General features: G+C 41.6%; 1 protein-coding gene across 1 annotated transcript in view; it reads right to left on the reverse strand.

Moving 5' to 3' along the window:
- NAALADL2 (N-acetylated alpha-linked acidic dipeptidase like 2) overlaps nucleotides 1-20,328 on the reverse strand; it is a 651,889-nt gene that overhangs the window by 25,094 nt on the left and 606,467 nt on the right. The window contains exon 13 of the mRNA XM_039489638.1: nucleotides 11,165-11,363. Coding sequence (XP_039345572.1) covers nucleotides 11,165-11,363 — 199 coding nt within the window. The remainder of the gene's footprint in view (nucleotides 1-11,164; nucleotides 11,364-20,328) is intronic.

Genomic DNA, 20,328 nt, shown 5'->3' on the forward strand with positions numbered 1-20,328 from the left:
TGCATACTGCGTGGACGTCTGCGTAGAGAACTATCCACAATGACTCCAAGATCTTTTTCCTGATTCGTCATAGCTAAATTAGTCCCCATCATATTGTATGTATAGTTGAGGTTATTTCTTCCAATGTGCATTACTTTACATTTTTCCACATTAAATTTCATTTGTCATTTTGTAGCCCAAACACTTAGTTTTGTGAGATCTTTTTTAAGTTCTTCACAGTCTGCTTTGGTCTTAACTATCTTGAGCAGTTTAGTATCATCTGCAAACTTTGCCACCTCACTTTTTACTCCTTTCTCCAGATCATTTATGAATAAGTTGAATAGGATTGGTCCTAGGACTGACCCTTGGGGGCCACTACTTGTTAGCCCTCTCCATTCTGAAAATTTACCATTTATTCCTACCCTTTGTTTCCTGTCTTTTAACCAGTTCTCAATCCATGAAAAGATTTCCCACTTTTCCCATGCCAACTTAATTTATGCAAAAGCCTTTGGCGAGGGACCTTGTCAAAGGCTTTCTGGAAATCTAAGTACACTATGTCCACTGGATCCCCCTTGTCCACATGTTTGCTGACCCCTTCAAAGAACTCTAATAGATTAGTAAGACACAATTTCCCTTTACAGAAACCATATTGACTTTTGCCCAACAATTTATGTGCTTCTATGTGTCTGATAATTTTATTCTTTACTATTGTTTCGACTAATTTGCCCAGTACTGACGTTAGACTTATTGGTCTCTAATTGCTGGGATCACCTCTAGAGCCCTTTTTAAATATTGGCGTTACATTAGCTATCTTCCAGTCATTGGGTACAGAAGCTGATTTTAAGGACAGGCTACAAACCATAGTTAATAGTTCCACAACTTCACATTTGAGTTCTTTCAGAACTCTTGGGTGAATGCCATTTGGTCCCGGTGACTTGTTACTGTTAAGTTTATCAATTAATTCCAAAATATCCTCTAGTGACACCTCAATCTGTGACAAGTCCTCCAATTTGTCACCTACAAAAGCCGGCTCAGGTTTGGGAATCTCCCCTATCATCCTCGGCCGTGAAGACTGAAGCAAAGACTCCATTTAGTTTCTCCGCAATGACTTTAGCATCTTTAAGCATCTTTTGTATCTCTATCATCCAAGTGCCCCACTGGTTAGCAGGATTCTTGCTTCTGATGTACTTACAAAACATTTTGTTATTACCTTTTGAGTTTTTAGCTAACCGTTCTGCAAACTCCACTTTGGCTTTTCTTATTACATTTTTACACTTAATTAGGCAGTGTTTATTCTTTTTACCTTTCTATTTACCTCACTAGGATTTGACTTCCACTTTTTAAAAGATGCCTTTTTATCTCTCACTGCTTCTTTTACATGGTTGTTAAGACATGGAGCATCTTTTTCAGTTCTTTTACTGTGTTTTTTAATTTGGGGTATACATTTAAGTTGGGCCTTATTATGGTGTCTTTGAAAAGTGTTCATGCAGCTTGCAGGGATTTCACTTTAGTCACTGTACCTTTTAATTTCTGTTTAACTAACCCCCTCATTTTTGCATAGTTCCCCTTTCTGAAATTAAATGCCATAGTGTTGGGCTGTTGAGGTGTTCTTCCCACCACAGGGATGTTAAATATTATATTATGGTCACTATTTCCAAGCAGTCCTGCTATAGTTACCTCTTGGACCAGCTCCTGTGCTCCACTCAGGACTAAATCGAGAGTTCCTCTCCCCTTGTGGGTTCCCGTACCAGCTGCTCCAAGAAGCAGTCATTTAAAGTATCAAGAACTTTTGTCTCTGCATTTCGTCCTGAGGTGACATGTTCCCAGTCAATATGGGGATAATTGAAATTGAAATCCCCCACTATTATTGAGTTCTTAATTTTGATAGCCTCTTCGTCTAGTCATAGAAAAGTCTTGATAGTTCAACATTTTTTAAAGCATAAACACATTCAGATAGGTGGTGGTGCAAAAATGGGTTTTCAGGTGAGATTTTCATGAAATGATGGCAGAAGGTTTTTTAAAGGAGTTTCAAGGATAAGAGACTGCAGCGCAGAAGCTGATGAAGAGGAGATACAGTACTCAGCATGGATGCATTGGTCTGATTATCTAACAAATCAATGCTTATATACAGAAATTAATTTTGTCATCTTGTCACAATGAACCAATGGAGCTTTTATTACCCCATGTGGAGAGTTGGTTAATTAGTATCACTGTAAGATGTCAGCTAACATTTCCATTGCCAGCAATTTCCTCCAGGTTTCTGCATTTTTTGAGAAAGGGAAATATCTTCTCCTCTCCTTGGCATCCAGGTATACCTGTGTAGTGGGTTTTGATGGGGTTAAGATGTTTTGACTTATCAGCATCTATAGAACCAGTTTTTATTACTGCTGATACTGACCACCAGACTGAGAGGATGAGATGGAAGAGAATTCTATTAGTGGCAGTGATAAACTCATGTTTACAAACATCACCTATTTGCCATCAATTTGATGATCTAGGCCCCTGTCCAAAGTCCACCGAAGGTAATGGAAATATTGACCTCAGTGTGCTTTAAATATATGTATATGGTAAAGGGATTATCTGTTTTTTGCCTTTACACTTGTTTGTTAAGTTAGGTCAACCATAATACAGACAGTCAAACTGAAAGAGACATAAAAACAGAAAAGCTGCAATACTATGTAACCTCTGCTTTGAATCTACCAGCTCCTGGAACTCAGAACTCTACTACAACAATAACAGAGCCCTCTGACACCATTTCCCAGCATGTTTGGAGTCAGGGGTGGGGACAGAATGGACTAGAAACTCTTGGTGAAGCCAAGAGGGACGCTCCTGCATGGTGTGATATGGACAAATGGTTTGTTGAGCCAAAGATGAGCCAGGGCAGCTCAGCCCCTCAGTGGGAAGATGCAGCCTGACTCAGAGGCAGAGCCCAAGTTTCATTTCAGTTTTGAGCTTTGAGTTTGGGATCTGAGAGAGAAGCAGAACAGCCCAGAGAGCCTCTGATTTACTCCTCTGCCCCACAAAAGGAGCATTTTAACTGCTGTGGGATCTAGTACATGAGAGGAGCAGTTCCAGCCCTGCAGAGTACATAATCCAGAATGGCTGAGATCTGACCCAGCGCTAGTTCAAGATCTCCGCAGGCAAGTGTTGTCAGTAGCTAGCGGTGTGCTCTGCTCTTGTTCGATGTTAACAGTCAGTTGAGTGCATGTTCCCTCTGCATGCTGCCCTGGCTCTGCGCAGATAGCTGACACAGCAAACCCTGCGAGAACCCCCAAAAACCACAGACTCTAGTAAGGTACGAAGGAATCCGAGCCAGGTTTATTGTCAAACGAAGCACAGTAATAGTTTCCTATAGACTATACAGGACATACTACGAATTTGTGCCCCCTGGCAATGGACACAGCTCAGTCAGTGGTGGGACTTTCCACTACCCCCTAGGCTGGACAAAGATATGCACTCCGGGACCTACTTTTATACAGTTACAGGACAGATTACTCATCCCTCCTGACATATTGAAGTACAGCCCCTTGGCTCATTAGGTGCTGTCTCCGCTTTGATCATATTGTTCCAGACATACAGATCTATCCATCATGCTGTCCTGTCTTTAAGATGCACCTGCCTGTTCCTTGTTATGTCTATGGAGTGTCCTGATATCATCTTGGCACAAGTTCCTCTTCTTGCTACTTCTGTGAGTGAGGCCTGCCTCTGGCTCACAGCCCAGCTTTTGCTTAGCAATGCCTGGAAGTACTTTGGTTCAGGCTTCAGGCCTCAGACTAGGCTTCTGACACAAGACTTTATGTTTCAGGGCCTCATCTTACTACAGCAAGGAGAGGATCCTGCCCTGCTCTGGGGAAAGACAAAGTAAGGGGACTCCTTTCTGTTCAAGCCAGCCAGTATTCACAACATTTGTCTCCAGACTCATCCCCAGCATACTGTCCACATTGGAAGGTGCCCGGGAGGGATCTGGGGGTTGAGATAAATTGTGTATATTGGAGGTTGGGGAATTTGTTGACGTGTTAGTACTTATTAACCCTAATCCTTTCCTTCCTCAGATAATATATTCCTGTTCCCAATAAAGTTCCCTTGTTATACTGTTATTTTGGGGGGTGTCAATTGTTTGCTGGGGTTTGTGTTGATGTACTTCATTGTTTCTTGTGTACTGGGTTCTATGCTCCTATCCAGCAGTGGTAGCATTATTCGTTTTCCCAATGGACAGCACCCCTAATGTGTCAGGCCCAGTGAGAAGTCACCAGGCATCACTAAAAAGAAGTCAGCCCCTTCAAGGACAGGGGAGCAGCCACAGCAAGTAGCAAGCACCCAGGAGAAGACTTGAGCTACATCGTGTGGAGGAGGAGGGGGACTATATTACATCACTGTGGAAGTGGAAAGAACTGGGGGCATAAAAACTGTCCCTGAGAGGTTATATATTCACCGGAATATACATAGTTTGTAAAACTTCACAGAAACCTGAGTCATTTGATTGAGGACTTGTATTCAGTTTGGAACAATATTTCTCCTCTGCTTTGTTTACAGACACACAGGGTGGTTAAGCACTGGAATAAATTGCCTAGGGAGGTTGTGGAACCGCCATCATTGGAGATTTTTAAGAGCAGGCTAGACAAACACCTGTCAGGAGTGGTCCATATAATTAGTCCTGCCATGAGTGCAGGGGACTGGACTAGATGACCTCTTGAGGTCCCTTCCAGTTCTAGGATTATATGATTTCTGGGGTTTTGTTTAAATGCACACACATTTTATTTTAACTTCAATGAAAGGTTTAGTTCAGGTTTGGACCAAGATTTGGGATGGTTTTTATTTTGTCTGATCCTCTTTTCCATAACTCCTTGCCACCTTTTCTCTAAGCTAAAAAATAATCTTCAAAGTATAGTGAGATGCTCTTTGTGCAATTAAGTGAAATATTAGAGAATGTGGCCAAGAATTCTTGGAAGCTGTGGTCTTTAAATACAGTGGTAAAAATGTTAAATTCTGGGCAATTAGTGTACATCTTGTTTTCAGGGTTAAACAATCGCCATGTGTGAGGTCAGGAAGGAATTTTCCCTCAGGTCACATTGACAATGACCATGGGTTTTTTTTCCTCCTTTCTCTGCAGCATCTGGGTGTGGGACACTTGCCAGGATTATCTGGATATATATCTCACTTCATCATTTCCCTGCCATTGTGAGGGCCTCAGGCACTGGGACACCTCATTCCCTCCTATTCTCTGCCTGTGGCACATAACAATTTAGTCTCCTGTGGGATGTAATACTTTGGTCTCAGTTCCATTGTTGGACTCAGTGTGTAGGCGCTGGGTGGTGTTGGCCTGTGATACACAAGAGGTCAGACTAGATGATCAGGTGATCCCTTTTGGCCCTAAGCTCTATGACTCTAAACAAAAGACTATGCATATCATGACAGAGAATTCATTAAACCTAATAACAAAAAAATATCAGCAACAGCGTCTTAGAGCAAGCAATGGAAATCATCCCCACTTGATACACGAGAGTAGCAGAAACAAACAAATCAGTAACCATCAGACTAACAGGCTCAGTTTACACACACTGAAGATAACACAACACTGGCACAGTCATCAAAAGAAAAGACAAAATATCAGGTTCAATGTATTAGGTCCTAAGAGCCTGGAGTCCTGACTCTGCTCCTTTTCCTGTTCTGTGAAGCTACCTTTCCCTCCCACCTCTGACTCAATCCCTTCACTACCCTCTCACCACAGCAAACCAACAGCCTTATGTTCCTTCTATTTTATGCCCCCTGCCAAGCCTCCCCTCAGAACAGAATGACTTTGGACTTCTGCTAACAATTACAGAGACTGATAGGAAAAATAACAAACTAAGTAAGGTTGGAAATGACTCCCCTGATACTGAGAAAATACAAAGACCTGGTCACTTTTGTGAACATCTGCAAAGCCACCTCATTGTCCTCCTTCCAATCCCTCCTTCAAATTCTCATTTGTAATGATGCCTAAAAGCTTAACAGTTAGGCAACAGGTGTTCAGAGATCACTGCCTATCATGCTGTCCAGTACCGTTTCATTGTTTCCTTGTGCTCCCCTTCTCTTCATCCCCTTGTTGTCTCTTGTCTTATTTAGATTGTAAGCTTTGGAGCAGAGATAACCTTTTTTAATATGTGTTTTAATAGTACCTAGCACAATGGGGTCCTGATCCATGTCTCAGACTCCATGCTGCTATTCAATTCAATATTATTAATAATAAAATAATGACTCAAAAAAAGAAAATCAAGAAAGCAGAACTGCACAGCAAAAACTGTGATAAAAAGTAAACTGGAAGAAAGAACGTGGCTAGCTGAAAGAAAGAAAGAAGAAACACGGGATATGTATACATCATGCCTTCAAGAGAATAAAAAAAACATTCAAATAACCATCAATTTACAATATAAGGGCAGATTCAATTATAAGAACAGGAAGATGGATGGAAAATATCTGGTAGCTTTCAAACCTTGCCCTTCTTGATAATAATATCACAGTGGAAGAGGAAGGGAAAATATCAGGTTTAGGATTAGGGAACAGAGAATTGATTCATATACATTTTTTTAAAGATGAGTTTTCATCCAAAAGTCAAATCAAACTTGAAAATAACCTTTTGTGAGGCAGGAAAAACTTCCTCATCCTATTATTATTCATCTTTGTCCAGGTTTCTGGTTAGGACTACAAGAAGAAAGCCCTAAAATTTCCTGGTGGAAGCAGCTCTTGTATATTTCCACTATGGTTGGGACCAGGAAATCTTGAGAGAGAGCATGTTATTGTGAGATTTTTCAATCAATGTTGCCAGATAATATAGATAATCATTCAAATGATAGTGTTTTCCTAAAATAGACTGAACAGGCTTTTAAGGTTTGCTCATAACAGTAAGTTTATTATAAGGACATAATTATGTATGAAAATGATCAAAAATCCATCAGTTTACTAGAGTTATACAGTCACTCATTATTACTAATTATTTAATTGCATTACAATAGGTCCAACTAACATCAGGGTCCTATTGTGCTCAGCACATACAGACAGGTAGTAAGAAACACTTGCTGTGCCAGAAATTTTACAATCCATATAGACAAGACAGACAAAGGAAGGATCACTATCCCCATTTTACAGATGGAAAACTGGGACACAAGGAGGTTAAGTAACTTGCCCAAGTTTGCCCAGGAAGCCTGTGGCAAAGCACAACCTAAATGTCTTGAGTCCCATTCTAGTGCCTTAGCCACAAAAGCCATCCTTCCTTTTCAGCTTAGATTCTAGAAAAGAAAACTATAGCATAGGTTCAAAGACCTAAGGATTAAGGATAAACACAGCCTGCCAATAGTGACTGAGAAGTGATGCCTGAACTTCAGTGAATTTTGTCAAGTACTTTGATTGAGCTTGAGAATATGAGTCCAAATGAATATACAGGAAGAAATATTTTTTCATGAAGAATATGTGCTTTATTGTGCACACACATTCTTTCTTCAAAAGACTGTAAATTACGGTATTTATGGAATCTTAATGATGTAAACACAGTTGGAGCCTGAAGGTCAAGGCTGCAAGCTGCATCCTAAATTTCTGTTTACAGATGAAGTACAGTATTTATTGTGGCACTGCTTGCGCTGCTATAGTTAAAGGTCTGCCAGCGTTGCCATTATAAACCACTATTTCAGAGGTTTATAACTTGCCCATCAATCTTCGCACTGGGATGAAACACAGCACACAAGGTCTCAGCTGTGGGATTGATTTTTGTTGTTGTTGTTTTCTTTACCAAATTACAAAAAGAAATTCAGCTGGTAAGTTTTAAAGTTCTGAGAGCAATAAAATAAAGGTCACTTGCTTCAAATACTTCTTAGTGTTTCTATTGTATAACCCAACTATAGCTTCAGTTTTAAGACAAATTTTACAGGCTAATTATACATAATTACACCAGCGCTTAATTCTTTAAATAAGGAATTCTCTCTCCTCCCACCGCCCCTGAAATCATTAAAAATACTGCAAATAAAGTTGCATCCGTGGGTTAACGTTTCCCTCCCAAAAAGGAAGCTATGGTGCATCTTGTTGTTCTAAAACAAAAAAACAAAAAAACAAGGAAATCAGATTTCTAGTTGTAGGACCTGAGTCTCATTTACACTAAGGGTCTATCTAAAGCTGGAGGATCAATTTAAAATTCACGTACATGCTAGGTTTGATAGTGCTAGTGTGCTACAAATAGTGCAGCCACAGTGGTGCAGGCTGGCTGCCCGACTGTGTACCTATGTTATCAGATGGGATTGTACATGGGTGGCTATCCTGCACCACTGTAGTTACACTGCTACTTTTAGCTTGCTATCTCAATCAAAACTAGCTTGTGTATGTCTAGCTGAGCTGGAAATTACACTTCAAGCTGCAGTATAGGCATAAGTCTCCTTTACACTGCCCTGGCTATGTACAGGGCCTTTAAAGGGTGCATAAATGTAATTTACCATTTACTTAGTGTGAATGAAAATCAGGCCTGTTGTGTAAGGCACCTCCCTTTAAAATGGTTTGACAAGAGTCTTAGTCAAATGGCATTGTGGGATTCCATGTATTGTCTCTTAGTGGCTCTGGATCACATTTGCTTAGTTTCCAAGGTGTATCAAATGGGGGTCTGTCCTGGGTCCAGTACTATTCAATATTTCCATCAGTGACCTGGATAATGAAGTAAAGATTATGCTTATAAAATCTGCAGATGACATGAAGCTGGGAGGAGCTGCAAGTACTTTGGAGGACAGGAATAGAATTCAAAACAACCTTGATACATTTGAGAATTGGTCTGAAATCAACAAAATGAAATTCAATAGAAACAAGTACAAAGTACTACACTTAGGTAGTAAAAAATCAAATGCCTACAAAATAGAGAATAACTAGCAAGGTAGTAGTACTGAAGAAAAGGACCAGGGGGTTATAATGGATCACAAATTGAATATAAATGATGAAGTTGTAATGATTCTGGGGTGTATTAATTGGAGTGTCATGTAAGACATGGGAAGGTTCCACACCAGTAGCAAGTAGAGAGGCCTAAGTCAGAGTACCGTGTCAGTTCTGTGTGCTGTACTTTCAGAAATGTGTGTACAAATTGGAGAGAGTCCAGATGAGAGCAACAAAAAATATAAAAGGTTTAGAAAACCTTTAAGGGAAGGTTAAAAACTGGGCATGTTTAACTTTGAGAAGAAAAGACTGATGGGGGACCTGATAAGTCTTCAAACATATTAAGGGCTATTATAAAGAGGATGGTGATCAATTGTTCTCCAGGTCCACTGGAGGTAGGCCAAGAAGCAATAGGCTTAATCTGCAGCAAGGGAGAATTAAGTTAGATATTAGGAAAAAAAAACATTTTAATTAAGCACCGCAATAGACTTTCAAGGGAGGTTGTGAATCACTGTAATTGGAGATTTTTAAGAACAAGGTGGACAAACACCTGTCAAGGATGACCTGGGTATATCTAGTCCTGCCTCAGTGCAGAAGGCTGGACTAGATAAACTCTTGAGGTCCCTCCCAGCCCTACGTCTCTATGATTGTGTGATCTCCATGCTATTGTGAATTGCTCTTTACACAGGACGGCAGGAGTACTTCTTAGATCAATTTCTGTAGATTGGAGGATAGTGAAAAGTTAAATTTACATTTTACTTCCATACAGAGCAATTACATCTTATCAAGGAACACAAGATGATAAACATTGCAAGGATATGAAAATAAGGAGAATACAATATGACCCAATGGAAGTATTTCTCACTATTCAGAATTTAGACATTTCCTATTTAAAAAAAAATAATAAAAAGTACACATTTATATTAGGACAGATGCACCAGAGTGCTCTTGTGATGCAAATACAGTCATCAACCTATCTGAAGTAGTTTATAAAGCCAAGGATATGGCTGCTTTGTGATGTCAGAGCAACTCAGAGCAGCCAGTGAGTATTGCTGAATATGGTCTATCAGTTGTTCTTTGGTGAACATCATCTTTTACGCCACACGCTCAACTACTGTGAGAATGACATTGATTGGTCTCACCGCAAATTTTACTCTTCTGTTAATATCCCCTTCATTATAGCTATAGGACTGATTCATTTGCATTCTAGGCTCCCCCCACAATCTACTTTTCTTATATGGTTACACCTGTTTCATACAATCCTCAATGCTTGGAATAATCTCCCTCTTCTTAAGTACCAAACTTTTGAATCTCCTCCAAATCCTCCCAGGAGGACCCAAACAAATGCTCATCTTGGAGTAATTAAAGAGAGGAAGACAGAAAAAGAAAAAAGAATTCCCATCTATTTCATTTTGAGAAAACCATAAAACAACATGATCACTACTGAGCAGGACTTAAATTCTAAACATTTGGGTCTGGAAAGTTGCTTAGAACTATTTTAAAACATATGATTGGAACAGTCAAAAGGTTGCCTTTAACCAAACTTTTTTTTTAAACTAAAAAGGAGTACAAATTTCTCCAACTACCAAGTCAACTCAAGAAGCTGAAGTGAGGAAGGCTCATTCTTCCTTCTCCAGAAGATGAAAGGTGGACTGCTTGAGCCATTTAAAACTAGTCTGGACAAAGCACTTGAATATTCGATAGGGAACAATTTAGGTAAGTGGGATATGAACTAAATGTCCCCAAAGCTTTAAAACTCTAGTTTCTCTGAGGGGGAAGTTATGGAAGATGGCTGACTAAAGCCCTACCATTCAGACCAAGGTACTATCTTTGTCCCATTGAAAGTACCTACACAGGGAAAGATAAATTAACACACAAGTGCAGATTTTGTATAACACGATTCTGGATCTTCTGTAACTCAGTGTTGTTTAAATTTTTTTTGTAAAGTTTTTAATAAAACATTGAGAAGCATGTCAAATACCATTAGATTTCAAAATATTTTTTCTTTTGAAAGCTTGCTGTACCATCTAACATAAGTATCTGTCGTGCTGCTTGAGTTCCTATAGCACAGAACATCTTGTTAGCAGTGATGTCATGACAGAAATGTTACAAAGATGCACTCTAATCACCTCCTGCACTGGTATGAATTTAAATTTTTTGCTGTAAGGATGATTTTTTTTAAATTTACCTTTTATCTTGGATTCTCACTGAGACTTTTAAAAGACGCATGACAGGTTTGAAAGCTAAGCAATGTGAGATGATTATTTTAGTTGGAATAAATGAATGGAGAACATACTGAACATCCTACCTGTAAAACCCTGGAGGAGCTTGTTGAACTAAGAAGTTTTTCTCCAGACCTTGGAGAACGTCATTAAGCATTCTCACTCGGATAGGAGCTCTCTCCTTGGGGTCATTAGCTGGACGCATCTCATCTGACTGGAACAATTCTGCACTGTCTCTCAGTCTTGAAGCCATTGCCAGCAACTGACGGATGTCTAGTTGGTCACCTAGTAATGATAACAGAAAGATACAGGTCTGTAAATGATTCAAAAGGCAATAATTTATTGCTGTCAATAAAATAACTTATACTTTTTTAAAATGGCCACGTTGTCTGAGGCTGGGACAAAGGCATCTCCGGTGGAGTTAAAACCATGGATCACTGGAGCCTATACTCTATTTCACATGTACAGTAATTTTTGCAGCAGTACCAACTTGTGCAGTGATCTCTTAAAATCTTACAAGTTAAGAAGAGTCAGACCTGGCCAGTATTTGAATGGGAACCCCCCCCCAGTGAAAACTTAGTTCTGCAAGAAGTGATGGTTAAATATCAGTAGCTGGAACTCTTCTTTCTGAGACAATACTGATCCAGTGCTGTTAGATACTGCTTCTCATGCCACAGATTCTGTACGTGTTAGTCTACTGCATATGAAAACCTATCCCTATAGTATATAAGCACCAGCTCCTGCCCTTTTACCCTTTCCTCCCTCATAAAAAGCATAAAAGCGTACAAACCAGAGCAAGAATTTACTTGCATTCCATCTGTCATCTTAGAATACTAAGGATACTTAAACTTTGTAGTCCATAAGGTTATCTTGCCTTTATTATATTCAGCAGTCATGCAAGGAACCTATAGGCCTGTATCCTATAAGACATTAGCTTCAGCAGTTATCGTAATGCTTGAGGCCTATAAACTTTGGCACAGATAAACAGCCCAACATTAACCCCTAAGTTTGGGGAACAGAGTGTGAGGGGGATTTTTGTCCAAAGTGACACCAGCCAATGATGGACACATGAGCTAACACCAGCTTTTGGAAAGAACATCCAACCACAAGAGTGCCATGGCAATGAATTGACGTATTTGATAATAAGCTGAGATCATTAATATACTAACCTGTAGAAGGACATCCCAACATTAGTACGGTGAGGAAATACAAACAAGGAAGAGGAGAGAAACCCCTATTGGCACTATACATGGTGGCATCGGCTTAACATATTATGAAAGCTGTGTCTCAGCCTGTGTGTAGTAGGGGAGAAAGAGAGATGTGGCCCTTGAGACTGTCAGAATGATGGCCACCGGTGGTGATGATGAGGAAGATAATGGCTAACATTTTGGGTTGTTCTGCAGGAGATAGTGTGAGTGTGGATGTTCAGATGTACCTTCTGTATTATCTCTATCTACTGAGCTAGAGTGTTTGTGACTTCGCTAAATGTATTAATAAATTATTGTAAATATAGAAGGTTTCCTATAATGTGAGTGTTGCAGCTGTTCACATCGGGGTTCCCAGATATATACTAATTTTAATAATACTGGGCCTGATCTTGGGACAAGAACCTGTCAACCCTCAAAGTGGTAACTGAGAATTCTTAAGTAATCGATAAATATAAATATATTTAATAATCTATAGATTGGGCTACAACTTCTTAAAGGTTAATGACATTTGTAGAAGGAATTTGAAATGATTCCTCTAAGTTACAACTGTACCAGTTAACAGAGTCTGAATTTACTTACAGTTTAACACTTTAATGGGCATTTAAGTGTTATACTCCAATGAGCTCAGTGTTTTCAAAATTATTAACAACACGGTGAGAGTTAACCTGGCTTGATATTGAACAAATGAGGGCTTATACAAATGAACAGCACAGATTCACTTGAGATTGTTTCTGATTTACAGAGAAGGAAAAAACCTGAGATGCATGAATTGGAGAGTCTTCTGGCTTGTGCAGTGTATTCCCACCTGCAGTACTGGTGAAGGGTATGCTCTCCTCTCAGTGCATGCACAGATCCCAGTAAGGTTCACAGAATCAACAATGTTCTGGTAAGAGCAGTCTACCTGGCCTATTACTGATGGAAAATGAAACCAGCAATTCAAATAAACCTCAAAAATTTTAAATGCTAAATTTGATCCAAACAGAACTTCCAGGACTTTAGAAGTTTACCCATCAGTAGCTGAAAGTACAAATTTCAAATATTTTTGGATCTAAGATTTTAGCTCATGAGTATGTATAATTAACAGCAAGAGAAGATTACACAATTCCAAGATTACAAGTTAAAGGTACCAAAGTTGCTTGGTTAATAGATATAAACGGATATCAGAACTGCCACCAAAACCTCTTTGCGTACATGGATGGGTGGACTTCAGTGGGAAGCAGGGGCGGCTCCAGGCCCCAGCACGCCAAGCGCGTGCTTGGGGCGGCATGCCGCAGGGGGCATTCTGCCGGTCGCTGGGAGGGTGGCAGGCGGCTCCGGTGGACCTCCCGCAGACGTGCCTGCGGAGGGTCCACTGGTCCTGCGGCTTCGGTGGAGCATCCGCAAGCACGCCTGCGGGAGGTCCAACGGAGCCGCGGGACTGGTGACCGGCAGAGCGCCCCCCGTGGCGTCCCGCCGTGCTTGGGGCGGCGAAATGGCTAGAGCCGCTCCTGGTGGGAAGGGTGTGTAACCATGATAGAAATAACATTATGAGGCTGAAGGATCCCCCTGAACTTCCCACTGTCTCCTTGCCCTGAACAGAGTATTTGCTATTGATTATATTTTAGAAAGGGGGGGGGGAACTTACAGATCTCCCACATGGTGCACTCTGGAGTGATCCAAAATGCATCATCATGGTGGAGAAGACAGCAGGTGGTGAAGAAGAGGTTGCCACATTTGCTGAAGTATCAATATGAATTTCAGCCTAGGGAGAAGTCACTTTGAGGGGAAAAAGTGAGAGAAGGTGGATTAGAGTCAGATTCAGTTTTGGGATACAATTTCTTTGGGGCATAGAGGAAGGAAAGCTTGGGCTGTTTCTAACTTTTTTTAACCTGTTTGCTATTTCTTAATGAGGATGGATGATAGGCAGTGATCCTGTACCACTGTATTGACATAGTTATGGATTAGAACTGTGAAGTTTAGTTACATTAGTTGACAACTCAGTCAAATATTATTTGAAGGTATACAATTTAATCATAAAAAGCAGAAAAAAATTGGAAAAATATTACATAAAAAATTAATGCTCTTATCTATCCAAGCTTATCTTCTATCCGTGTTGGGTCCCAACAGCACAGGTTTTAGGTTAGGTGCTAGATTTCAGCTGATTCTAAACGGTTTGCCATAGAGGCACACTTCATACGTCTCAAAGTATGTTAGACTGTATTAACCATCCTAAAGAATCAAATGACATTGCAGTCTTTTCATAAAACTGTGACATTTAATGGAAGAGAAGCAATAATCTAATCACAAAATGTATTAAGTAACAGAAGTTTAATCTTTATGCTACTATTTTCCTTTGTAAAATCTTTTACTTTACTCAGAACTCTTCTCTTTCTGCTAATAAGCAATCAGCAGCCAACTAGAACTTATTGGTGTGATAATGAAAAAGGAAAGAAATTTATGCTTTGACCTAGATTTACATGACGCTATCTCCTGCTGTTTTGAATGCAAAAGACGTGAGACAATTTGCTGCATTTGGTTTTTAGTGGCTTCTTGAAACAGCTTAACAGAATCACATTGTTATTCCTCTCTTTTCATACATCCAGTAAAATATCTTATTTTTTTCCCTTGGATCTGAACATCAAGTTTGGGGTTTTTTGGATATCAACAAACTAACCCAATTTTTGGTGTGAATAAACATATGCTTGAATCAGCCCAACAATCTCATTAGGGCCCAGTTATAGTGTGTAAGTATAAAACTGTACCCAGCAAAATCCACCTGACCGTTTTAAAATATCTACTGAGATCAACAAAATGAAAGACAAGGCAAATTTATGATTGAATTTGTTCATTTTAATTTTGAAATATTTAGCTCTCTGCAGAGAGTGCATATGAAAAGGCCTTGGTCAGGGGTCCCCAATGCAGTGCCTGCAGGCGCCATGGTGCCCGTGGGAGCATCTAAATGTGCCCGCGTCCTGGCCGGCAGTGGAGCATCCGCCGAAATGCCGCCGAATTTCAGCGGCATTTCGGTGGCAACGCCTCTTGATGACGCCGCTTGCCGCCGACAAGTGACGTCATCAAGAGGCGTTGCCGCCGAAATGCCGCAGAAATTCGGCGGCATTTTGGTGGATGCTCCACCGCCACCACGGTCCTTCGTCTGGAGCCCGCCAGACAAAAAGGTTGGGGACCACTGGCCTAGGTTATTTCATTTAGAGCCACCTTAGGGGGAATCCTGGCAAAAATCCCTTCTTGAGCTCCAAGCAGGGTAATGCAGATGTTACACTATGTCCAGCTCCCCATTCTTGGCCAGCACTGGTAGCCATGGCCTCTCCATCTTCATGTCTCCTTTTGGAGCACCCAGGAGGAGCAGTAAAAACGTATGCAAAATCCCCTACCCATATCAGCAAAAGTGCAAGGATCATATACAAATAATGAAGGCTATTGAACAATCCAATGCAAGCATCATGTCTAGCTAAGGATATCCTTACATATTCTATGCATAATAGAAGGACTATGCATGCATGATCATTGCATTCTTGCCAGCATGAAAAGGTTAAAATTCACTGCATTAGGAACATCTATTTAGTTTCATCAGCAATGTTTATATACCAAGCAGCATGCAATATTTAGAATTGTCATTCTTAATATAATACAAATGATTGTGCATATCAATCAAGCCACTCCAACAGTGAGTGTGAGCTTAGGGGAATAGTTCATCATTCTATATCTGGAAACGAGGCAATGTAGACCACCCTTTTTAACATAAAAACAAGTGAACGCTTACATTGGAATTTTTTGTTTTAAAACAGTGTGATATGTATTTTGCCCTCAAACCACTACATTTCATATAAAATGATGAGCTATACATACTGTGTGCATCACACACTACAACTGCACTCATTATATGAAACAAATAATTTCTTTAATAGTCTCTCAGAAAACATTAAGCATTTATAGATATTGAACTCATAGGGAATTATAAGGGCATGAGCAATCATGTTATCCTAAGACAGTGGACTTCACTGATGGGACAAAGTGTGATTTATGTTATGTATAAACACAGAGGCTGAAACTGGAAGGGCAGATGATTCAGAAGAAAAGGATGTGTTAACTAATATCATTTTAAACATCTTGTGACACCATTCTAGAGAAAAAAGAAAAAATTACAAGTGTTATTTCACTTAAGGGAAAACAAGGGCACTTTATTATTCTACATTTTCTATTCTTTGTACTGCACACTCCAGTATGAATCATGATGAATCATCTAGCTAGTTATTTAAAGTTGTTAAATAAATAAAAATGCAGGTACCAGAAAGGGACTTGGGAGCCTGCATTCTGTTGATCACTGAATTATACAGCTGACTTTCATTGCACATGCTGTATGTGGATTTTATTCAAAGACAGGCTACAATGGATAGATATTTATTCTAGACAGCTGGATTAAGTGCAATAATGTTTCTCTTGTAACCAATTGCTCTTATAAAAAAAGTACTGGTGGAGGCTTAAGTATTTAAAAATTACATTTAAGCCCTCTGACAGTAATATATTTCCTCACGACGATTTGGAAGAGCATCATTGGTCACAAGCAAATCAACCAATTAGAAAAGGCCTCTCGAAATAGATGTTTGTGAGAAACAACTGATTTGTTCTGTGAATGGCTAGAGTCTGCAGGACCAGTTAGGGTACATTACTATCTTCATGTTTAGAAGATTTTGCACATTTAGAAAATCTTCTAAAAGCATCTCTATAAATCTTCTAAATATAAATCTTCTAAATGCTTTTATATAGTCATCAGTAAACCTCAGAGAACTTTACATTATCCCCATTTCACAGATGGAAACCTGAGGCACAGAGGTGAAGTGACTTGCCCAATGTCACCCATCAGGCAGTGGCAGAGCTAGTAGTCCCAGTCCAGTGGTCTTTCCACTAGATCATATGGTTGCTATGTGATTCCTCAGTGCCCCTCCTCCTTCCTGTACATTTTGTTACAATGGAATGGGGATAACGGTCATGCTTGAAATGTTTACAATGGGTGGTTGATAACAGGGCTGGTGAGAGAAATCTCGTCCCTGCTCTATGTCCCAAAATCTTAACAGTTTTATTACATGCCTGCTGCAGTAATAAAGTGTGAAAGAAGACCTGTGGTGTCTGTCTCTCCTTCTCCACCCTGCAACATGTAGCCCCCAACCACTTCCAGCTCCCCTTTCCATTCTCATCCCATTAAGCCATTATCTGGTACTACAGACACCATCAACACATAAGAAATTGTTCCTTGCTGTCTCCTGCGTACACATACCACAGGCAGCAGTTTACTGGAGGGCCACATGCTACCTTGGTTATATAGCCCAAGCTGCACACTGAGCTGGGTCTCTCACTCCCACTACCCACCTCCATTTGCTGCTGTTTGCCCCAGGCTTCTCCAGCCATGGCTCAGGTCCACTCAGTCCATCTCCCCTCCAAACTGGGCTCCTCCCACAAACACCGGCCAGCTCCGCCATCCCCTCACACACAGGTGATAGGCATCTTAACTATTCATTGTCTGGATTTCAGATGTTTAACTTTTTGTTACCTTCTTTCCCCCTATCCCAGATCCCAGCTTGCATGGAAGGACAGGGACAGGAGCTCAGACTCTCCAAGAGGAGCAGGGTTTCCCACATCCCACAACACACAGTAGGCAGGGAGAAGGACTGCAGAGAGGTAGGACAATGTCAGATCCCAGCACAGACATAAGGGAGAATTCAGGGCTGACTTATATGCTCCTAACCCCCCAATTTCCTCTGCGACCCCTCACATTCTCCAACTCCTCCCGTCCTCTCTCCTTTCACTGCCTCTAATCCCAACGTCTTTTCCTGACCCCTCTTCCCTCCCTTACCACCCATTTGCATTTACCTCTCTCCCCTGTACCCCTAGCCCTACTCCCCTCTCCCCTCCCAGTTAGCATTCCCATGTATTATGTTCTTTTCAAAAAATAGTTTCAGTACCTTCTGAATATGCTGCTGTACTCAGATTACATTTCCCCCAAACAGAAATGCCCCTTTCATAGAGGCATTGGAACTATGCCTGCTTTTTTTACTTCAGATTTCTGCCCTGGGTTGAATTTCAACTCACAGGGTGGATCCGTGCTCAGATTCAATGACCATAACATACCCTCAATCACCCAGGTCATGCAATATAGTGGTAGTTTTCCAGATAGCTATATCTTGGGAACCACTTGGTGAAATGGCCCCAATTTTGGATCACTAACAACCCTGTACCCCCATGATGCACACCACATTTTAAGGCAATATGATTAACTATGTGGATTTTACAGCATTTAGAACAGTCCATCTTTAAACAGAAAGCTGGTTTTAACCTTAACTATATCAGAACTGTCATTCTGCTACAATACCCTTACTAATTGCAGAATGTCAGCAGATTGTGTCTTTGGAAGGCTTAAGGGAAGGTAGTGGTGACTCATGGCAAGGAAGGATGTTTCTCAGTATTACGACCATGCCTCGTGTGGCAAGTGCTTGCCCTATTTTGCACATCTATGAGCACCAAGGAAGACAGCTTGGATGACAGGGAAGGGGGGGCTGGAGGTGTCAAGACAGGCCCACTGACAAGGATGGGCAAAGGTGGCAATTGCCTAGGGGCCTGTAAGATTTAAAAGGGTCTGGGAAAAAGTTCCCTGTAAGCTGTGTGGCTGCACAGAAGCCTATTTAGTGCCACGCAGGTGCTCAGGGAACCCGTCCAGGGCCCGGCCCCCAACCTGCTGTGGCGGCCCGGACCTGCCGCAGCCAGGGCACCCCTCCCCTGGCCCCAACTCTGCTGCGGCCTGGACCTGTTGAGGCCGGGGCACCCGGACCCAGGTGCGGCCGGGGCGGCCCAGCCCGGACCCAGGTGTGGCCAGCCTCAGCCCAGAGCTGCTGGGGCCGGGGGGAGGGGTGCCTATTCTGCAGCCCCAACCCTGGAGCTGCTGTAGGGAGAGAGAGCTGGGAGGAGTCCTCTCTCCCTGCCGTAGCCCCAGAGCACCCTCCTGCACCCAAACCCCTCATCTCCGGCCCCACCCTTGCACCCCAACCTTCTTCCCCAGCCCTGAACCCCCTCCCACACGCCAAACCCCTCAGCCCCACACATCACCTCTATATTGATGCACATCACAAAATTCATTCTGCACATGGGTGGGAAAAATTAGAGGGGACACGGTGGCAGTGGTCGGGAGCCCCGGACCCTTTTAAATCACCCAGGTGGGCTGCAGGGCTCCTAGGCATGCGCAGGGTGGTATCGGCAGTGGCGAAGGCAGCCGGTGGGCATGTGGAAGCCCTGGGCATGCCGGAAGAGCACAGCTGGCAGCTCACCGGGCACAAGCCAGCGCAGGCTCAGCACTGCCCAAATGTCAGGCAGACCTTTCTAGGGGGCCCATTGACCGTTCTGCCCTGGGGCCTGGAATTGCTGTTGGCAGGCCTGTGCCAAGACTTTCGGAAAATTATGGAGAGCCAGAGAGGGTGCCTCCCAAAAACTATCCGAGGAGTGAGAGGGACAGGGATACATTGTGCTTGTACTTTGAAGTGAAGGAGTAGTTGTGGCAAATGTCTGAAATGTTATTAGGAATTAATACTAAGGGGATGTGTCATGTCATGAGCCGTTCCTCGGTGAAAATTTTCAGCTGAACTGTTCCAAAATAAAGTTATCGAGTTAATAAATAACCCAGGTAACACATTACTTCTTGTCTAACAAAAAATTAACCAAGAACATGGTGCAAACTTATGACCAATTAAACTCTGGCACTGCCAAACCAAGGAGAGCTCACAAACTCCTGTAGTTGATGTGCTGCAAAGAATTCTCATTCTCCATGTCTTGGGGGGGTACGGGGGGTTAATGGTTGTGAGACAGACCTGCAGTTAGCTGGATTGAAACAGTGGCACCACTATGGTATGCAGGACAGTGCGTGGTTGGGGTGCAGAGCTTGACCTTTGTAACAAAAGGTGCTGCATCACAACTGTTTGCCTCTAATACATGTCCCTTTCCTGGACCATGCACTCCAATTCAATCCTTTGTGAATGCTCCAGGAAACCATCCCACCATAC

This window comes from Mauremys reevesii, linkage group 9, assembly GCF_016161935.1.
Source record: "Mauremys reevesii isolate NIE-2019 linkage group 9, ASM1616193v1, whole genome shotgun sequence".
Taxonomy (NCBI): domain Eukaryota; kingdom Metazoa; phylum Chordata; order Testudines; family Geoemydidae; genus Mauremys; species Mauremys reevesii.